The 20,161-nt window shown below is 70.0% G+C and overlaps 1 protein-coding gene across 1 annotated transcript in view; it reads left to right on the top strand.

Moving 5' to 3' along the window:
* The first annotated feature begins 1,715 nt into the window (after positions 1 to 1,715).
* LOC125433267 (A disintegrin and metalloproteinase with thrombospondin motifs 10-like) overlaps positions 1,716 to 20,161 on the top strand; it is a 57,072-nt gene continuing 38,626 nt past the window's right edge. Inside the window, exons 1-5 of the mRNA XM_048497768.1 lie at positions 1,716 to 1,769; positions 2,839 to 2,995; positions 7,648 to 7,897; positions 8,233 to 8,243; positions 8,966 to 9,071. Of these exons, the coding sequence (XP_048353725.1) occupies positions 1,716 to 1,769; positions 2,839 to 2,995; positions 7,648 to 7,897; positions 8,233 to 8,243; positions 8,966 to 9,071 (578 nt within the window). The remainder of the gene's footprint in view (positions 1,770 to 2,838; positions 2,996 to 7,647; positions 7,898 to 8,232; positions 8,244 to 8,965; positions 9,072 to 20,161) is intronic.

Here is a 20,161-nt window from a genome sequence, read left to right as displayed (position 1 = left end):
GAGCTTACTCCCAGGTAAAGGATCGTGCTTTAGTTCTTTACATGAAAACCAGTGGGGTTTAACAGCACTTATCAGGGTTACCTACACTGCTTCCCCAAAACTAGGTCTTAGGTTTAATGCTAATAATCAAGCCCAGCAGCCCAGGCCAGCCTAGATGTTGGGGGGAGGGGATGTGTTTGCACGTGCCCACACAGAGGGCTCTGAGTGCCACCTCTGGCACCCGTGCCAAAGGTTCGCCACCACTGAATTAGGATTTCGTCTGTATGGTTGGTTGTGTTTCGGCTCAGTTGGATGTCCCGAATATTCAGTTAGCAGTGTTGCTTTCCTCCAGCAAGCCTCTTGCTTCAGGGTAAATTTCCTAAGCCAGAGGAAAGAACCATTGTTAATGGAACAGATCTGCAGAACGATCCCACCATCTGGTTGCAGTCTGCACTTTTCACTTTTCTTGTTTCTGTCATGCCATTTTAGTTCCATTTATCTGTAACTTATTTATTTATTACTTAGATTTAATAGACCACCCACCCCCGGAGGGCTTTGGTCTAGAAATATTTACTTGATACAGAAATATTTACTTTTTTTGTCCTGTCCATCTGGAGAGGTTCTCAAGTGGTCTGTGGGGTTCTTCTCCCCCCCCCCCGCAATTTGTCACCCCTCACAAAAGTCCTACGAGATAAGTTAGGTCGCGAAGTAGACCACCTGCAGAGTCTCATGGTGGAGTTTTGAACCCAGATCTTATCCAACGCTTTAGCCACTTCGCCACACTGGCCTTAGAAAAGAGAAACTAGTGTGGAAAACAAAGACTCCCATGTCTCGCAAGGGAGAAATGTAATGATGATTTGGGGAGGGGTGGGCGGGCATTGAATCAGACCGTCTTGAGTTTCAGCCTGCGGTTAAAATTTGCAGTTCTCCCATTGAACTTGCTTCTCTTGCAATCAGATAAGCAGCTGAATGATAAATTTGAAACAAAGAAGAGGTTCAAAAAGGGTCAGGAGTTTGTAGTCTCCACGCCCTCATGCCCTCCCAAGCGTTGTGCCCCAAGCCAAAAGGTGACCTCCTTTCCACCCAGCCGTCCTCGTAGGCTGATTCTTGACTTTCAGTCTGATGTCCAGCCAGGCTAACCTCACAGTACCTTGCTTGTGCTAGGAAGGAGGGCGCCCCGCCAAAAGCAACAAGGGTTTCGTGCGGAGAGGAAATCCACCCCAGGGCTATCGAAGGGGCACACAGGACTGATTCAGCTCAAGTTGAGGAAGGGAGGGGAGAAACCGGGAGGGGGGGGACCAATACAGCCAGACCACTCAGCATACTGGAAATTTGGGTGGTTTTGGGATACAGAGCAATTAACAGTGTTTCTGGTTTCAGAAAACAGGCCTGGGTTCTCATTGTGTGAACCCTGTTTTATCTCACATTTGGATTGAATAAAAAAAATGTTGCTGGTTTTGGAAATGACCCAGAAACTTGCCAAATCTGCTCGCGAGAGGTTGAAATACACCCCTGGGATGAGAATATACAGCACAAGCTATAATTTCTGTTCCAGACCGTCTTCACTTTCGCTGCAAGGAAACGGGCTGGGGGGAGGGGGAACCACCCACCTCTTTCTCTAGCTGATCTCTAACCAGAGCTGTGCAAAATTCAGCGTCCTGAATATTGTGGCTTTTATTTTTTTAAAAAGAAGGATTTTAAAAAATCCCAATCGCTGTGAAAACAAGCTTGAAAACATGTGGGCAAAACCTTCTGAAAGCTCAGAAGTTGGCTCGGTGCACAGATATGACGTACCCGCACCAATTTCCTGCAATGTTTTAAGGATTCTGGCAGTCGCAGTCTGGTATGTTGGGTTTGTGTGTCCTTCGTAGCGTGGCTGGCTCTACATACCTCTCTGTCCTGTGCCCCCACCCTCAGGCCTCTGCAGGAGGCCGGCGGGCCTGCAGAGATGTTCTGACCTCCGCCAAAAAATCCTTCAGCCAGCCCTTCTGTCCTCAGATAACCTCTAATTATCTAAATATTTGAGACTCCCCTCCGCCAGTCACTGGAAGAAATGAGATTGGATTATGTACCTCAGTCATTCCAGAGAGATGTTTATATAACCTATTTCTTTTCTTTAAAAAAAAGTTTCCCCCAGAAAAACAGGTATTCCAGACCTTCTGTGGATAACTTCTTCCACTGAGTCTAATTCTTTCCTCTTTTAATTCGGGGGGGGGGGGATTTTTTTTTCTGAGGGGAGACCATTTCAACAGAAAAAACCCTTCTCATACGTAGAATAACTTGCAAAGATTTTTTTCTTCTTCTTCCTTAAAACTTTCAGAATGTTTTGAACAGAGCAGGGCTTAAAATTACAACAGAGCACTCAAACCTATGATTATCCGACTCTTGTTTTTTGAAAAGTCCTGGATTCTTCAGTAAGAAGAAGAAGAAGAAAAAGAAGAGTTTGGATTTATATCCCCCCTTTCTCTCCTGCAGGAGACTCAAAGGGGCTTACAATCTCCTTGCCCTTCCCCCCTCACAACAAACACCCTGTGAGGTAGGTGAGGCTGAGAGAGCTCCAAGAAACCGTGACTAGCCCAAGGTCACCCAGCTGGCATGTGTGGGAGTGTACAGGCTAAGCCTCCACAGCTCAGGTGGCAGAGCTGGGAATCAAACCCGGTTCCTCCAGATTAGATACACGAGCTCTTAACCTCCTATGCCACTGCTGCTCCTTAAGTAAGGAGCTCGTAACCTCCTATGCCACTGCTGCTCCTTAAGTAAGAAGGGCACACTGCCTTTTCAACAAGATTGGTAGCTATGTGTGTTTTTGTAATTTCTTTTTCAACTAATACACACTTTCGTTTTCTCTCCTGGTTCCAGCATGGTGTGATAATAGCTGAGGACGAGGAATATTTCATTGAGCCGCTGAATGGGGCCAACATCAGTGGCAAGCACGAAGCCGAAGGAAGCCCCCACGTGGTATACAAACGCTCATCTCTCCAACTCCCACATATGGAGGTTGCATGTGGCGTCTTAGGTATGCACCAGGGCAAGGTTGACTAGGCTGAAGCCTAGGAGCTCCACAGGGTCTAAGGTTGTTGTTTTTTTGCTGAGTCACTGTTACCAGCGTCCTTGCGAATCCATTATTAGTTCAAAACCCAAAACTTGCACTCTTTGCGCCCTTAACGTGCGTGAGGGTTTGTTTGTGGATAGAGGAAGCAGGGGAGGCAACATTGTGACGTCATGCTGCCTTCTCCTTAATTCAGTGGCGGGGCTACCAGGGGGCAGGGGGGGTTCGCCACGCACCAGGCGCACGGCTTTGGGTCACGTGGGGGGCAGAAAATCCCCCCAACCCCTTGCTCTTCCCCCCGCACTCCCCGTGCCCCCCCCCCCACAGCACCTCCCCCACTTATTTTAGCAAACCGAACAGGCTGGAGTAGAGGCCTGCCTGTTCCCTTCCAGGCTGCAAACAACCTAGTGGGAACTACATTTCCCAGGGTCGTTTGCAGCCTGGAAGGGAAAAAGGCTACAATAATTTTCTCCAGCCTGCTCATATTGATAAAGTAGAGAATTGAAGCGCGAAAAAGCCAGGCGCACTCTGGCTCAGCTATGCCTCTGCCCTTATTACACCTCCCTGAGCAATACAGTCTAGTTGTGACCTTGATTTCTGGAGCTCAAACGTTCCCATGAGCCATTGGGACCAGCCAAAACAGTTATTTATAAATTTGTAAAAAGAACAAAAGGCAGCTAAAGTATACAAGCACAAATCAGGATTTCAAAAGAAATAAGAAAAGGAGGATCGATTGCACTGTTAGAAAAGAGGTCAGCAGACTTTATTTCAAGTTGAAAAATTAAAAAAAAATGAGTAAAATTCTTTAGGAAACCCTCAACATGGATATAGGACTGCGTACTGCAGTTTAGTAACTACAATTCCAGGGTCAGCTGTAGATTGAAGTACCTACGGTTGGACAGTAGATTTTGGATAGAGTAAGCTGCCCCTTCGCTCTTCTAAACGAATAACCTGTGGAACTCTCTGTCACAAGATGTCATGGGGGCTACTAGTTTAGATAGCATGAATGGAGAATTAGACAAATTGTGGTCAAAATGCCCATCATTAGCCATGATGGTTCAGTGTAACTCCCATATTCAGAGGCAGTCTACCTCTGAATGTTGGAAGCTAGTTGGATACCATTAAGGGGAATGTTTGTCAGCTGATAGCAAACTTTCTGGGGGTCCTTTGGTTGTCCACCACGTGAGGCAGAGCAAAAGGGGCCATCAGTCTAATCCAGCTTGGCGACTCTTACATTTTAGTGATTCCCAGATTTTTAACAGAGTCCGATCCTATGCTTTTAACAGAAAGTCTGACATGTGGAAACAAAAACAGTAGGCAGAGATGTGAGTCACTTCACCTGATCATGTTTATGTTCATATGTAGCATTTCTATTATGACATGTGTGGTTATCCCATCCTCCATTTTTGTTCTCACATTATGTCAGTGTTGGTTAGACTGAAAGAGAGCAACTAACACACTAGACTTCATACTGAAGCAGGTATTTGGATGTCGAACCCCCCCCCCCCCCCGAGTCTTAGACTAAGGGCAATTCCGCACATGAGTAAAATAGGTTCGACCCAGTTCTCTGAGAAGGGTACTGACCTAGGTCGAAGCCATTGTTGTTCCCCACTGCAACCAGCTTGATCCCAGCTCGGAGGGCGGAATCATCCTGTGCCTCTTCGCCGCTCCGTTCCGATTGGCTACTGTTCTATGGCCATGTTCCGTCTATCCCCACACACATTATAAAAAAAAACTGCCACAGGAATGGAGGAATGAATGTGGCATTTTTGATTGGCCAGCTGTACGAATGCCCGAAACACTCAGCTGTGATTGGCTGAATGGGGGACTCCTGGCACCAGAGATTCCACACTTTACTGGAATCGAGCTGAGTTTGAGCGTGGTTCCCTGAAAAAGTAGTCGTTCCCAACTGGAGTCGGAAATTGGACCGTTACACGGGGCGAAGCTGGTACAAAACCACGTCGATCCCAGTGGTTGTGCGGAGCACTTAGGTCGAACACAGCTCGAACTTAGGTCGATAATGCAAGTGCGGAATCGACCTAATACTCTCATTCTTAGAATCAAGCTACAGGTTTTCCTTAAGAGCACAGGAGCCAGTGAGAATGTAAACATTGGCAATCCCACCTGTTTGAGTAAAACAACTGCAACTCATCCATGTTAACATAAACCTTGAAAACAAATGCACAGGTTTTGAAGGAACTGCAAGAACATAGCAAGTATTTCTACACATTGAATAAAACAATGAATAAAATTAAGATAAGTGTGATAAAACAATAAATAAAAAAATAAAGCAGCACGTCCCGAGTTCAAAAGTTATCCAAAAGAGTATCAAAAGAGAGATTTCGGCCTAACGAACATTTGCTCCGAGGCTTTGAGATTTTGTGGGAAAATTCGCCCCTGAATTTTGATACTATAATCTGGCGGGGCGGGGAAGGCAGTGCGATTCCCAGATTCCGAGAGGAGAGGAGAGAAAACCAGTTGACCTTCACTGTGAAACCATTTTGCTCAAAGCTGCAGAGCAGCCCCCGTTCCTGCTCCCGCCCCTTACATTCCCCAGCCGAGACAGAAAGCCAGTCTGTTTCCAATTTGTTCTTGGAAAACAAGGAACAGCAGAAAACAGAATCCAGAATCCAGAATCCAGAACAAGCAGCCGGACACTCTATGCGTTCTAACCCCTGCTTTCAAGTCTCCCTATCCTCACCTGTGGCTTTGTCACCTGTGGGCCAGCAGAAGCAGGTTATGTCCTGGGCTGGTGTGCCAAAGAAGAGCCTGGCTCTGGGGCCAAACTTTCTGTACGCTCCCTTTTAGAAGATAAAGACTTATCCCAGGTCAGAGCATTTGCCCACCTTGTCTTCTCTGGCTGACTGTAGATCTCCAGGGTCTCGGGACGAGAAGGGTCTTCCCCAACAGTTCCTACTTTGGTTCTTTAACTGGAAGTTCTGGGAAGTGAACCTGCACGTTGTTATCTCTGAGCTCCTCTTAGACTCCTTCCGCACATGCAGAATAATGCACTTTTAATCCACTTTCAATGCACTTTGAAGCTGGATTTTTTTCTGTGCGGAATAGCAAAATCCACTTTCAAACAATTGTGAAGCTGGATTGAACATGCATTATTCTGCATGCGCGGAAGGGGCCTTAGGCTTGTAGCAATAAATACCGATATCAGCGATCCTGGAGAACTTGCCCGGGTCTGTGCTATTACTATATAGTCTAGGGTCGATTCTGCACTTGCGTTATCGACCTAAGTTCGAGCTGCGTTCGACCTAACTGCTCCGCACAACCACTGGGATCGACGTGGTTTTGTACCAGCTTCACCCCATGTAACGGTCAAATTTCCGACTCCAATTGGGAACGACTACTTTTCCAGGGAACCACGCTCGAACTCAGCTCGATTCCAGTAAAGTGCGGAATCTCTGGTGCCAGGAGTCCCCCATTCAGCCAATCACAGCTGAGTGTTTCAGGCATGCGTACAGCTGGCCAATCAAAAAATGCCACTTTCGTCCCTCCATTCCTGTGGCAGTTTTTTTTACAACGTGTGTGGGGATAGACGGAACATGGCCATAGAACAGTAGCCAATCGGAATGGAGCGGCGAACAGGCACAGGATGATTCCGCCCCCCGAGCTGGGATCAAGCAGGTTGCAGAGGGGAACAATCATGGCTTCAACCTAGGTTAGTACCCTTCTCAGGGAACTGGGTCAAACCTATTTTACTCATGTGCGGAATCACCCTAGGATAAACGGGAGTTGTGGAGCGCCACGGTACTTGCTGACACCGTACTTGCTGCCCACTGAATAGTTTTAGAAAGTAGGTGGGGCCTGATGGAGCTTTTGCCCAGCAAAACCTTTGATTGGCAGATTTTTTAAAACATTGCTTTAGCAGAGCGGCCACCAAATCACAAGAATCTTCTCTGTGGGATGGATTGTAAGCTGCAGCAGCCATTTTGTAACCGGCTCTGCCTCCTGCAGCAGCCATTTTGTGACTGCTTCCACCACGCCATGTCAGAATTCCAAAAGTGCCCATAGTCTTGGAAAGGTTAGCTATTCTTGTCCCAGAGAAATGTCACATCCCCACAGAGCTCCCTCTCCAGTCCAAATTCTGCCCTCCCCAACCACTTCCTCCAAATTTCTGGAAATCTCTCAAGCCAGACTTGGAGAACCTAAATGTGACTGGAGGCTTCCCGCTTGGTAGGTCGTCAAAGGGTCAGCATCTTTAGGCCACTGCTGAAACCACTGTGGTCTGGAAGGGCCCAGTACTAATAGGATGCTCTGCTGTGGCTCCTTGCTTGCCCATTTGAGTAAGCGAGTAGTGTCCTTAGCAGTGACTGCTGCGTCCCCAAACCCTGGAACCAACACTTCCAACTTGGCTAACACTTGTCTGAGACTCCCCAGTGCATCTGATCAATCACCTCATGATGGTCGATTTTATTCCCGTTCTGCGAGCGAATGTTCTGCGAGTGAATGTTCTGCGAGCGAATGTTCGGCACAGCAGCCACCGTGTGTTCGAAACATCTGGTGGGCAGCCAAACAATGGAGTTTGCAAGCGGAGGCTTTGGAAAGGATGTGTTGAGCATGAGTTATTTGCACAGACATGTGTATCTCACCACCACCTTGCCCCGCAGATGAGAAGCCGTGGAAAGGTAGGCCGTGGCGTACGCTGAAGCCCCCCCCTCTGAAACCACTGGGCAACCTCACGCAGCGGGGCCAACTGCCTCTGAAGCGGTCGGTCAGCACGGAGCGCTATGTGGAGACCCTTGTGGTGGCCGACAAGATGATGGTGGGCTATCATGGCCGGCGGGACATTGAGCAATACATCTTGGCCATCATGAATATTGTAAGTGTTACAACCAGGACACAACCCCTCTTCCCTGAGCTTTGAAATTCCTCTGGGGACTTCTGACCCCTATGGCCATGGCCTCCTGATTTAGGCAGTCTTGTTTGGGCCTGCTGTTTAAAACCCAGCCATTTTACATATGTAGAAGAGAAGAAGAGTTTGGATTTACACCTCACCTTTCTGTGCTGTAAGGAGACTCAAGGTGGCTTACAAACACCTTTCCCTTCCTCTCCCCACAATAGACACCTTGTGAGGTAGGTGGGGCTGGGAGAGCTCTGATAGAATCACTACATCACACTGGCTCTCGTACACAAAAACCAACTTGGACCTGACACAGTGTATATGCTTTGTGTGTTTTGTTGTATTCATACAGGTGGAGAGGAGGTGAAGCAGCCCACCTGAGATGTGGGGGGGGGGGCAGAGGGGGAGCTCAACAGCCTGATGAAGTTGGGATGGAGCCAAATGATTCCTTATGGGGGGGTATCTAATGGACCAGATGGGGTTGCCAGATTTCCTGCAGCTCTACCTGAGTTATGCAGGAAGGAACCTGTCGAGTCAGAGGTAGAGCCAAGTGGTTCCTTACAAGGAACAGAAAATGGCACCTAGTGGGCCATATGGGGTTGCCAGATTGCCTGCAGTTTAACCTGAGTTTTGTAGGGGCTGAACAGGGATTTAAGGGGTGGAGCCTGGAAGATCAGGGGTGGAGTTTGATGACATTGGGGTGGAGCCAAGTGGATCCTTATGGGGAACAGATGTGGTTGTCAGAGTGGCACCTAGTGGAACAGATGTGGTCGTCAGATTGCCTGCAGCTCAACCTCAGACACACAAAAGGCGGAACCTAGGATTTAAGGGGCAGTTCCCGACAAGTCATGGGGTGGAGTTTGGTGGGATAGGAGGATCAGAACTGTGCGGCAACTGGTGTGTTGGGGGGGGACCCTATATTTGGCAGGTGTTGTCTGACCCCATCTATACAAGCAAAGCAACTTGGTGGGTGGTAGCACACCCACAGTACATTTGGGCACAAGGAGGGAGCAAAACCTAAACAGCAGAGCCCCCCCCCCCCACCACCCAGACCTCCCTGATAAAAGTTTTGTTTTTGTCCCCAGGGTTGGCACCTGTGGGTGGGATGTGTGAAAGAGAGCGGAGCTGCAGCATCAACGAGGACCTAGGCCTCGCCACGGCCTTCACCATCGCCCACGAGATCGGCCACACGTGAGTCATTTTTGGCACGGAATGGTGTGACAGTTGTGTTTGCAGGAACGACAGGCGCAAATCTGTGTGGATGTCATCAAAAGCTGCTTATCCACCAAAAGTGGTCTGAGGCCTAACATATGTGAATATACAGCAAAAAAACATTATTCCATCGCAACTTTGTCTTGGACATAGCTCGCTCCTGTGTCCTGGAGATGATAGCAGTGGCTGGCTACTGCCTGAAAGCAAGGTGTATATAGGGCAGAGGTGGGATCCAGCAGGTTCTCACCAGTTCCCGAGAGTGAGTTACTAATTATTTGTGTGTGCTGAGAGGGGGTTACTAATTGGGTCCTCTTTTCCATCTCCACGCCCTCGCCTCCCCAAGAGGCATCCTGCCTTTGAACGTGAAGGTTCCATATAGCAATTGCGACTAATAATGTAACTCCCTGAACTGGATTAATCCCTTCCAGGTACTGCAATTCATTGATTCTCAGCCTTTCGTACCTTTTATCTCACCAGTCTCTATCAAAGAACCTGTATGTTTCACCAGTGCTGTGTTCAGATTTGTGAGTTGGGCCATTTTCTATAATGTGATGATGATTTAGAAATGACCTGGTGCAAAAAATTTTTTTGGGGTCATGGTGGGGTGGCTGCCCATGGGGGGGGGGCATCCAACTCAGGTTTTGCCCAGGGCTCAGGTTTGCCTAGGTACGCCTCTGACTCCTTTGCTGAGGGGGGGCTGGCGAGGGAACCTGTTACTAAAATTTTTGGATCCCACCACTGATATAGGGCTTCACAACAGCTTGCAATCGGAACTGCAGACTTGAAGCATCCTGCCCAAAAACAGCTTGGCTAAAAAACCCAAGAACACACAATACTAAGGATAGTGCCGTATGTGTTTTAACCTGGGTTTTGTTCCTCTCCTTTATTTATTTAGGATATTTCTGTGCCGCCTCTGTAAATTCCTCCTTGAGCCGGCTTACCACTAAAACAAAGTACCCATATAAAAACAAGCCATTGGACATAAACAACCTGTAAGCTATCCTTGAAACTGTTTCGGAGGATAGCAGTGTTGATCCGCAGTAGGAAAGCCAAGGTCAAGTGCAGTAGAGGCCAACGCAATTTTCAGATGACTCTCAAAGCTCTCTTTGTCAGATACAAATAGAAATGGAAATCTCTGAGGCCATTTGTGCACTTGTGGTCTCCTTGACATTGAGTGTACATTCTCCTTGGATTGGATTCTCAGTTACACACACTTCCCTCCCTTTAAAACTCACTAAACTCTCAGATTAGACTCGGTTCTCAACCTGTGGGTCGCGACCCCTTTGGGGGTCGAGCGACCCTTTCACAGGGGTCGCCTAAGACTCTCTGCATCAGTGTTCTCCATCTGTAAAATGGATAAATGTTAGGGTTGGGGGGGGGGGGGGGTGGGGGGGGGGGGGGGTGGGGGGGGGGGGGGGTGGGGGGGGGGGGGGGTGGGGGGGGGGGGGGGTGGGGGGGGGGGGGGGTGGGGGGGGGGGGGGGTGGGGGGGGGGGGGGGTGGGGGGGGGGGGGGGTGGGGGGGGGGGGGGGTGGGGGGGGGGGGGGGTGGGGGGGGGGGGGGGTGGGGGGGGGGGGGGGTGGGGGGGGGGGGGGGTGGGGGGGGGGGGGGGTGGGGGGGGGGGGGGGTGGGGGGGGGGGGGGGTGGGGGGGGGGGGGGGTGGGGGGGGGGGGGGGTGGGGGGGGGGGGGGGTGGGGGGGGGGGGGGGTGGGGGGGGGGGGGGGTGGGGGGGGGGGGGGGTGGGGGGGGGGGGGGGTGGGGGGGGGGGGGGGTGGGGGGGGGGGGGGGTGGGGGGGGGGGGGGGTGGGGGGGGGGGGGGGTGGGGGGGGGGGGGGGTGGGGGGGGGGGGGGGTGGGGGGGGGGGGGGGTGGGGGGGGGGGGGGGTGGGGGGGGGGGGGGGTGGGGGGGGGGGGGGGTGGGGGGGGGGGGGGGTGGGGGGGGGGGGGGGTGGGGGGGGGGGGGGGTGGGGGGGGGGGGGGGTGGGGGGGGGGGGGGGTGGGGGGGGGGGGGGGTGGGGGGGGGGGGGGGTGGGGGGGGGGGGGGGTGGGGGGGGGGGGGGGTGGGGGGGGGGGGGGGTGGGGGGGGGGGGGGGTGGGGGGGGGGGGGGGTGGGGGGGGGGGGGGGTGGGGGGGGGGGGGGGTGGGGGGGGGGGGGGGTGGGGGGGGGGGGGGGTGGGGGGGGGGGGGGGTGGGGGGGGGGGGGGGTGGGGGGGGGGGGGGGTGGGGGGGGGGGGGGGTGGGGGGGGGGGGGGGTGGGGGGGGGGGGGGGTGGGGGGGGGGGGGGGTGGGGGGGGGGGGGGGTGGGGGGGGGGGGGGGTGGGGGGGGGGGGGGGTGGGGGGGGGGGGGGGTGGGGGGGGGGGGGGGTGGGGGGGGGGGGGGGTGGGGGGGGGGGGGGGTGGGGGGGGGGGGGGGTGGGGGGGGGGGGGGGTGGGGGGGGGGGGGGGTGGGGGGGGGGGGGGGTGGGGGGGGGGGGGGGTGGGGGGGGGGGGGGGTGGGGGGGGGGGGGGGTGGGGGGGGGGGGGGGTGGGGGGGGGGGGGGGTGGGGGGGGGGGGGGGTGGGGGGGGGGGGGGGTGGGGGGGGGGGGGGGTGGGGGGGGGGGGGGGTGGGGGGGGGGGGGGGTGGGGGGGGGGGGGGGTGGGGGGGGGGGGGGGTGGGGGGGGGGGGGGGTGGGGGGGGGGGGGGGTGGGGGGGGGGGGGGGTGGGGGGGGGGGGGGGTGGGGGGGGGGGGGGGTGGGGGGGGGGGGGGGTGGGGGGGGGGGGGGGTGGGGGGGGGGGGGGGTGGGGGGGGGGGGGGGTGGGGGGGGGGGGGGGTGGGGGGGGGGGGGGGTGGGGGGGGGGGGGGGTGGGGGGGGGGGGGGGTGGGGGGGGGGGGGGGTGGGGGGGGGGGGGGGTGGGGGGGGGGGGGGGTGGGGGGGGGGGGGGGTGGGGGGGGGGGGGGGTGGGGGGGGGGGGGGGTGGGGGGGGGGGGGGGTGGGGGGGGGGGGGGGTGGGGGGGGGGGGGGGTGGGGGGGGGGGGGGGTGGGGGGGGGGGGGGGTGGGGGGGGGGGGGGGTGGGGGGGGGGGGGGGTGGGGGGGGGGGGGGGTGGGGGGGGGGGGGGGTGGGGGGGGGGGGGGGTGGGGGGGGGGGGGGGTGGGGGGGGGGGGGGGTGGGGGGGGGGGGGGGTGGGGGGGGGGGGGGGTGGGGGGGGGGGGGGGTGGGGGGGGGGGGGGGTGGGGGGGGGGGGGGGTGGGGGGGGGGGGGGGTGGGGGGGGGGGGGGGTGGGGGGGGGGGGGGGTGGGGGGGGGGGGGGGTGGGGGGGGGGGGGGGTGGGGGGGGGGGGGGGTGGGGGGGGGGGGGGGTGGGGGGGGGGGGGGGTGGGGGGGGGGGGGGGTGGGGGGGGGGGGGGGTGGGGGGGGGGGGGGGTGGGGGGGGGGGGGGGTGGGGGGGGGGGGGGGTGGGGGGGGGGGGGGGTGGGGGGGGGGGGGGGTGGGGGGGGGGGGGGGTGGGGGGGGGGGGGGGTGGGGGGGGGGGGGGGTGGGGGGGGGGGGGGGTGGGGGGGGGGGGGGGTGGGGGGGGGGGGGGGTGGGGGGGGGGGGGGGTGGGGGGGGGGGGGGGTGGGGGGGGGGGGGGGTGGGGGGGGGGGGGGGTGGGGGGGGGGGGGGGTGGGGGGGGGGGGGGGTGGGGGGGGGGGGGGGTGGGGGGGGGGGGGGGTGGGGGGGGGGGGGGGTGGGGGGGGGGGGGGGTGGGGGGGGGGGGGGGTGGGGGGGGGGGGGGGTGGGGGGGGGGGGGGGTGGGGGGGGGGGGGGGTGGGGGGGGGGGGGGGTGGGGGGGGGGGGGGGTGGGGGGGGGGGGGGGTGGGGGGGGGGGGGGGTGGGGGGGGGGGGGGGTGGGGGGGGGGGGGGGTGGGGGGGGGGGGGGGTGGGGGGGGGGGGGGGTGGGGGGGGGGGGGGGTGGGGGGGGGGGGGGGTGGGGGGGGGGGGGGGTGGGGGGGGGGGGGGGTGGGGGGGGGGGGGGGTGGGGGGGGGGGGGGGTGGGGGGGGGGGGGGGTGGGGGGGGGGGGGGGTGGGGGGGGGGGGGGGTGGGGGGGGGGGGGGGTGGGGGGGGGGGGGGGTGGGGGGGGGGGGGGGTGGGGGGGGGGGGGGGTGGGGGGGGGGGGGGGTGGGGGGGGGGGGGGGTGGGGGGGGGGGGGGGTGGGGGGGGGGGGGGGTGGGGGGGGGGGGGGGTGGGGGGGGGGGGGGGTGGGGGGGGGGGGGGGTGGGGGGGGGGGGGGGTGGGGGGGGGGGGGGGTGGGGGGGGGGGGGGGTGGGGGGGGGGGGGGGTGGGGGGGGGGGGGGGTGGGGGGGGGGGGGGGTGGGGGGGGGGGGGGGTGGGGGGGGGGGGGGGTGGGGGGGGGGGGGGGTGGGGGGGGGGGGGGGTGGGGGGGGGGGGGGGTGGGGGGGGGGGGGGGTGGGGGGGGGGGGGGGTGGGGGGGGGGGGGGGTGGGGGGGGGGGGGGGTGGGGGGGGGGGGGGGTGGGGGGGGGGGGGGGTGGGGGGGGGGGGGGGTGGGGGGGGGGGGGGGTGGGGGGGGGGGGGGGTGGGGGGGGGGGGGGGTGGGGGGGGGGGGGGGTGGGGGGGGGGGGGGGTGGGGGGGGGGGGGGGTGGGGGGGGGGGGGGGTGGGGGGGGGGGGGGGTGGGGGGGGGGGGGGGTGGGGGGGGGGGGGGGTGGGGGGGGGGGGGGGTGGGGGGGGGGGGGGGTGGGGGGGGGGGGGGGTGGGGGGGGGGGGGGGTGGGGGGGGGGGGGGGTGGGGGGGGGGGGGGGTGGGGGGGGGGGGGGGTGGGGGGGGGGGGGGGTGGGGGGGGGGGGGGGTGGGGGGGGGGGGGGGTGGGGGGGGGGGGGGGTGGGGGGGGGGGGGGGTGGGGGGGGGGGGGGGTGGGGGGGGGGGGGGGTGGGGGGGGGGGGGGGTGGGGGGGGGGGGGGGTGGGGGGGGGGGGGGGTGGGGGGGGGGGGGGGTGGGGGGGGGGGGGGGTGGGGGGGGGGGGGGGTGGGGGGGGGGGGGGGTGGGGGGGGGGGGGGGTGGGGGGGGGGGGGGGTGGGGGGGGGGGGGGGTGGGGGGGGGGGGGGGTGGGGGGGGGGGGGGGTGGGGGGGGGGGGGGGTGGGGGGGGGGGGGGGTGGGGGGGGGGGGGGGTGGGGGGGGGGGGGGGTGGGGGGGGGGGGGGGTGGGGGGGGGGGGGGGTGGGGGGGGGGGGGGGTGGGGGGGGGGGGGGGTGGGGGGGGGGGGGGGTGGGGGGGGGGGGGGGTGGGGGGGGGGGGGGGTGGGGGGGGGGGGGGGTGGGGGGGGGGGGGGGTGGGGGGGGGGGGGGGTGGGGGGGGGGGGGGGTGGGGGGGGGGGGGGGTGGGGGGGGGGGGGGGTGGGGGGGGGGGGGGGTGGGGGGGGGGGGGGGTGGGGGGGGGGGGGGGTGGGGGGGGGGGGGGGTGGGGGGGGGGGGGGGTGGGGGGGGGGGGGGGTGGGGGGGGGGGGGGGTGGGGGGGGGGGGGGGTGGGGGGGGGGGGGGGTGGGGGGGGGGGGGGGTGGGGGGGGGGGGGGGTGGGGGGGGGGGGGGGTGGGGGGGGGGGGGGGTGGGGGGGGGGGGGGGTGGGGGGGGGGGGGGGTGGGGGGGGGGGGGGGTGGGGGGGGGGGGGGGTGGGGGGGGGGGGGGGTGGGGGGGGGGGGGGGTGGGGGGGGGGGGGGGTGGGGGGGGGGGGGGGTGGGGGGGGGGGGGGGTGGGGGGGGGGGGGGGTGGGGGGGGGGGGGGGTGGGGGGGGGGGGGGGTGGGGGGGGGGGGGGGTGGGGGGGGGGGGGGGTGGGGGGGGGGGGGGGTGGGGGGGGGGGGGGGTGGGGGGGGGGGGGGGTGGGGGGGGGGGGGGGTGGGGGGGGGGGGGGGTGGGGGGGGGGGGGGGTGGGGGGGGGGGGGGGTGGGGGGGGGGGGGGGTGGGGGGGGGGGGGGGTGGGGGGGGGGGGGGGTGGGGGGGGGGGGGGGTGGGGGGGGGGGGGGGTGGGGGGGGGGGGGGGTGGGGGGGGGGGGGGGTGGGGGGGGGGGGGGGTGGGGGGGGGGGGGGGTGGGGGGGGGGGGGGGTGGGGGGGGGGGGGGGTGGGGGGGGGGGGGGGTGGGGGGGGGGGGGGGTGGGGGGGGGGGGGGGTGGGGGGGGGGGGGGGTGGGGGGGGGGGGGGGTGGGGGGGGGGGGGGGTGGGGGGGGGGGGGGGTGGGGGGGGGGGGGGGTGGGGGGGGGGGGGGGTGGGGGGGGGGGGGGGTGGGGGGGGGGGGGGGTGGGGGGGGGGGGGGGTGGGGGGGGGGGGGGGTGGGGGGGGGGGGGGGTGGGGGGGGGGGGGGGTGGGGGGGGGGGGGGGTGGGGGGGGGGGGGGGTGGGGGGGGGGGGGGGTGGGGGGGGGGGGGGGTGGGGGGGGGGGGGGGTGGGGGGGGGGGGGGGTGGGGGGGGGGGGGGGTGGGGGGGGGGGGGGGTGGGGGGGGGGGGGGGTGGGGGGGGGGGGGGGTGGGGGGGGGGGGGGGTGGGGGGGGGGGGGGGTGGGGGGGGGGGGGGGTGGGGGGGGGGGGGGGTGGGGGGGGGGGGGGGTGGGGGGGGGGGGGGGTGGGGGGGGGGGGGGGTGGGGGGGGGGGGGGGTGGGGGGGGGGGGGGGTGGGGGGGGGGGGGGGTGGGGGGGGGGGGGGGTGGGGGGGGGGGGGGGTGGGGGGGGGGGGGGGTGGGGGGGGGGGGGGGTGGGGGGGGGGGGGGGTGGGGGGGGGGGGGGGTGGGGGGGGGGGGGGGTGGGGGGGGGGGGGGGTGGGGGGGGGGGGGGGTGGGGGGGGGGGGGGGTGGGGGGGGGGGGGGGTGGGGGGGGGGGGGGGTGGGGGGGGGGGGGGGTGGGGGGGGGGGGGGGTGGGGGGGGGGGGGGGTGGGGGGGGGGGGGGGTGGGGGGGGGGGGGGGTGGGGGGGGGGGGGGGTGGGGGGGGGGGGGGGTGGGGGGGGGGGGGGGTGGGGGGGGGGGGGGGTGGGGGGGGGGGGGGGTGGGGGGGGGGGGGGGTGGGGGGGGGGGGGGGTGGGGGGGGGGGGGGGTGGGGGGGGGGGGGGGTGGGGGGGGGGGGGGGTGGGGGGGGGGGGGGGTGGGGGGGGGGGGGGGTGGGGGGGGGGGGGGGTGGGGGGGGGGGGGGGTGGGGGGGGGGGGGGGTGGGGGGGGGGGGGGGTGGGGGGGGGGGGGGGTGGGGGGGGGGGGGGGTGGGGGGGGGGGGGGGTGGGGGGGGGGGGGGGTGGGGGGGGGGGGGGGTGGGGGGGGGGGGGGGTGGGGGGGGGGGGGGGTGGGGGGGGGGGGGGGTGGGGGGGGGGGGGGGTGGGGGGGGGGGGGGGTGGGGGGGGGGGGGGGTGGGGGGGGGGGGGGGTGGGGGGGGGGGGGGGTGGGGGGGGGGGGGGGTGGGGGGGGGGGGGGGTGGGGGGGGGGGGGGGTGGGGGGGGGGGGGGGTGGGGGGGGGGGGGGGTGGGGGGGGGGGGGGGTGGGGGGGGGGGGGGGTGGGGGGGGGGGGGGGTGGGGGGGGGGGGGGGTGGGGGGGGGGGGGGGTGGGGGGGGGGGGGGGTGGGGGGGGGGGGGGGTGGGGGGGGGGGGGGGTGGGGGGGGGGGGGGGTGGGGGGGGGGGGGGGTGGGGGGGGGGGGGGGTGGGGGGGGGGGGGGGTGGGGGGGGGGGGGGGTGGGGGGGGGGGGGGGTGGGGGGGGGGGGGGGTGGGGGGGGGGGGGGGTGGGGGGGGGGGGGGGTGGGGGGGGGGGGGGGTGGGGGGGGGGGGGGGTGGGGGGGGGGGGGGGTGGGGGGGGGGGGGGGTGGGGGGGGGGGGGGGTGGGGGGGGGGGGGGGTGGGGGGGGGGGGGGGTGGGGGGGGGGGGGGGTGGGGGGGGGGGGGGGTGGGGGGGGGGGGGGGTGGGGGGGGGGGGGGGTGGGGGGGGGGGGGGGTGGGGGGGGGGGGGGGTGGGGGGGGGGGGGGGTGGGGGGGGGGGGGGGTGGGGGGGGGGGGGGGTGGGGGGGGGGGGGGGTGGGGGGGGGGGGGGGTGGGGGGGGGGGGGGGTGGGGGGGGGGGGGGGTGGGGGGGGGGGGGGGTGGGGGGGGGGGGGGGTGGGGGGGGGGGGGGGTGGGGGGGGGGGGGGGTGGGGGGGGGGGGGGGTGGGGGGGGGGGGGGGTGGGGGGGGGGGGGGGTGGGGGGGGGGGGGGGTGGGGGGGGGGGGGGGTGGGGGGGGGGGGGGGTGGGGGGGGGGGGGGGTGGGGGGGGGGGGGGGTGGGGGGGGGGGGGGGTGGGGGGGGGGGGGGGTGGGGGGGGGGGGGGGTGGGGGGGGGGGGGGGTGGGGGGGGGGGGGGGTGGGGGGGGGGGGGGGTGGGGGGGGGGGGGGGTGGGGGGGGGGGGGGGTGGGGGGGGGGGGGGGTGGGGGGGGGGGGGGGTGGGGGGGGGGGGGGGTGGGGGGGGGGGGGGGTGGGGGGGGGGGGGGGTGGGGGGGGGGGGGGGTGGGGGGGGGGGGGGGTGGGGGGGGGGGGGGGTGGGGGGGGGGGGGGGTGGGGGGGGGGGGGGGTGGGGGGGGGGGGGGGTGGGGGGGGGGGGGGGTGGGGGGGGGGGGGGGTGGGGGGGGGGGGGGGTGGGGGGGGGGGGGGGTGGGGGGGGGGGGGGGTGGGGGGGGGGGGGGGTGGGGGGGGGGGGGGGTGGGGGGGGGGGGGGGTGGGGGGGGGGGGGGGTGGGGGGGGGGGGGGGTGGGGGGGGGGGGGGGTGGGGGGGGGGGGGGGTGGGGGGGGGGGGGGGTGGGGGGGGGGGGGGGTGGGGGGGGGGGGGGGTGGGGGGGGGGGGGGGTGGGGGGGGGGGGGGGTGGGGGGGGGGGGGGGTGGGGGGGGGGGGGGGTGGGGGGGGGGGGGGGTGGGGGGGGGGGGGGGTGGGGGGGGGGGGGGGTGGGGGGGGGGGGGGGTGGGGGGGGGGGGGGGTGGGGGGGGGGGGGGGTGGGGGGGGGGGGGGGTGGGGGGGGGGGGGGGTGGGGGGGGGGGGGGGTGGGGGGGGGGGGGGGTGGGGGGGGGGGGGGGTGGGGGGGGGGGGGGGTGGGGGGGGGGGGGGGTGGGGGGGGGGGGGGGTGGGGGGGGGGGGGGGTGGGGGGGGGGGGGGGTGGGGGGGGGGGGGGGTGGGGGGGGGGGGGGGTGGGGGGGGGGGGGGGTGGGGGGGGGGGGGGGTGGGGGGGGGGGGGGGTGGGGGGGGGGGGGGGTGGGGGGGGGGGGGGGTGGGGGGGGGGGGGGGTGGGGGGGGGGGGGGGTGGGGGGGGGGGGGGGTGGGGGGGGGGGGGGGTGGGGGGGGGGGGGGGTGGGGGGGGGGGGGGGTGGGGGGGGGGGGGGGTGGGGGGGGGGGGGGGTGGGGGGGGGGGGGGGTGGGGGGGGGGGGGGGTGGGGGGGGGGGGGGGTGGGGGGGGGGGGGGGTGGGGGGGGGGGGGGGTGGGGGGGGGGGGGGGTGGGGGGGGGGGGGGGTGGGGGGGGGGGGGGGTGGGGGGGGGGGGGGGTGGGGGGGGGGGGGGGTGGGGGGGGGGGGGGGTGGGGGGGGGGGGGGGTGGGGGGGGGGGGGGGTGGGGGGGGGGGGGGGTGGGGGGGGGGGGGGGTGGGGGGGGGGGGGGGTGGGGGGGGGGGGGGGTGGGGGGGGGGGGGGGTGGGGGGGGGGGGGGGTGGGGGGGGGGGGGGGTGGGGGGGGGGGGGGGTGGGGGGGGGGGGGGGTGGGGGGGGGGGGGGGTGGGGGGGGGGGGGGGTGGGGGGGGGGGGGGGTGGGGGGGGGGGGGGGTGGGGGGGGGGGGGGGTGGGGGGGGGGGGGGGTGGGGGGGGGGGGGGGTGGGGGGGGGGGGGGGTGGGGGGGGGGGGGGGTGGGGGGGGGGGGGGGTGGGGGGGGGGGGGGGTGGGGGGGGGGGGGGGTGGGGGGGGGGGGGGGTGGGGGGGGGGGGGGGTGGGGGGGGGGGGGGGTGGGGGGGGGGGGGGGTGGGGGGGGGGGGGGGTGGGGGGGGGGGGGGGTGGGGGGGGGGGGGGGTGGGGGGGGGGGGGGGTGGGGGGGGGGGGGGGTGGGGGGGGGGGGGGGTGGGGGGGGGGGGGGGTGGGGGGGGGGGGGGGTGGGGGGGGGGGGGGGTGGGGGGGGGGGGGGGTGGGGGGGGGGGGGGGTGGGGGGGGGGGGGGGTGGGGGGGGGGGGGGGTGGGGGGGGGGGGGGGTGGGGGGGGGGGGGGGTGGGGGGGGGGGGGGGTGGGGGGGGGGGGGGGTGGGGGGGGGGGGGGGTGGGGGGGGGGGGGGGTGGGGGGGGGGGGGGGTGGGGGGGGGGGGGGGTGGGGGGGGGGGGGGGTGGGGGGGGGGGGGGGTGGGGGGGGGGGGGGGTGGGGGGGGGGGGGGGTGGGGGGGGGGGGGGGTGGGGGGGGGGGGGGGTGGGGGGGGGGGGGGGTGGGGGGGGGGGGGGGTGGGGGGGGGGGGGGGTGGGGGGGGGGGGGGGTGGGGGGGGGGGGGGGTGGGGGGGGGGGGGGGTGGGGGGGGGGGGGGGTGGGGGGGGGGGGGGGTGGGGGGGGGGGGGGGTGGGGGGGGGGGGGGGTGGGGGGGGGGGGGGGTGGGGGGGGGGGGGGGTGGGGGGGGGGGGGGGTGGGGGGGGGGGGGGGTGGGGGGGGGGGGGGGTGGGGGGGGGGGGGGGTGGGGGGGGGGGGGGGTGGGGGGGGGGGGGGGTGGGGGGGGGGGGGGGTGGGGGGGGGGGGGGGTGGGGGGGGGGGGGGGTGGGGGGGGGGGGGGGTGGGGGGGGGGGGGGGTGGGGGGGGGGGGGGGTGGGGGGGGGGGGGGGTGGGGGGGGGGGGGGGTGGGGGGGGGGGGGGGTGGGGGGGGGGGGGGGTGGGGGGGGGGGGGGGTGGGGGGGGGGGGGGGTGGGGGGGGGGGGGGGTGGGGGGGGGGGGGGGTGGGGGGGGGGGGGGGTGGGGGGGGGGGGGGGTGGGGGGGGGGGGGGGTGGGGGGGGGGGGGGGTGGGGGGGGGGGGGGGTGGGGGGGGGGGGGGGTGGGGGGGGGGGGGGGTGGGGGGGGGGGGGGGTGGGGGGGGGGGGGGGTGGGGGGGGGGGGGGGTGG

Source organism: Sphaerodactylus townsendi, linkage group LG05 (genome assembly GCF_021028975.2).
Source record: "Sphaerodactylus townsendi isolate TG3544 linkage group LG05, MPM_Stown_v2.3, whole genome shotgun sequence".
Taxonomy (NCBI): domain Eukaryota; kingdom Metazoa; phylum Chordata; class Lepidosauria; order Squamata; family Sphaerodactylidae; genus Sphaerodactylus; species Sphaerodactylus townsendi.
The sequence above is the reverse complement of the archived record's forward strand: the minus strand, read 5'-3'. Positions and strand labels throughout refer to the sequence as shown.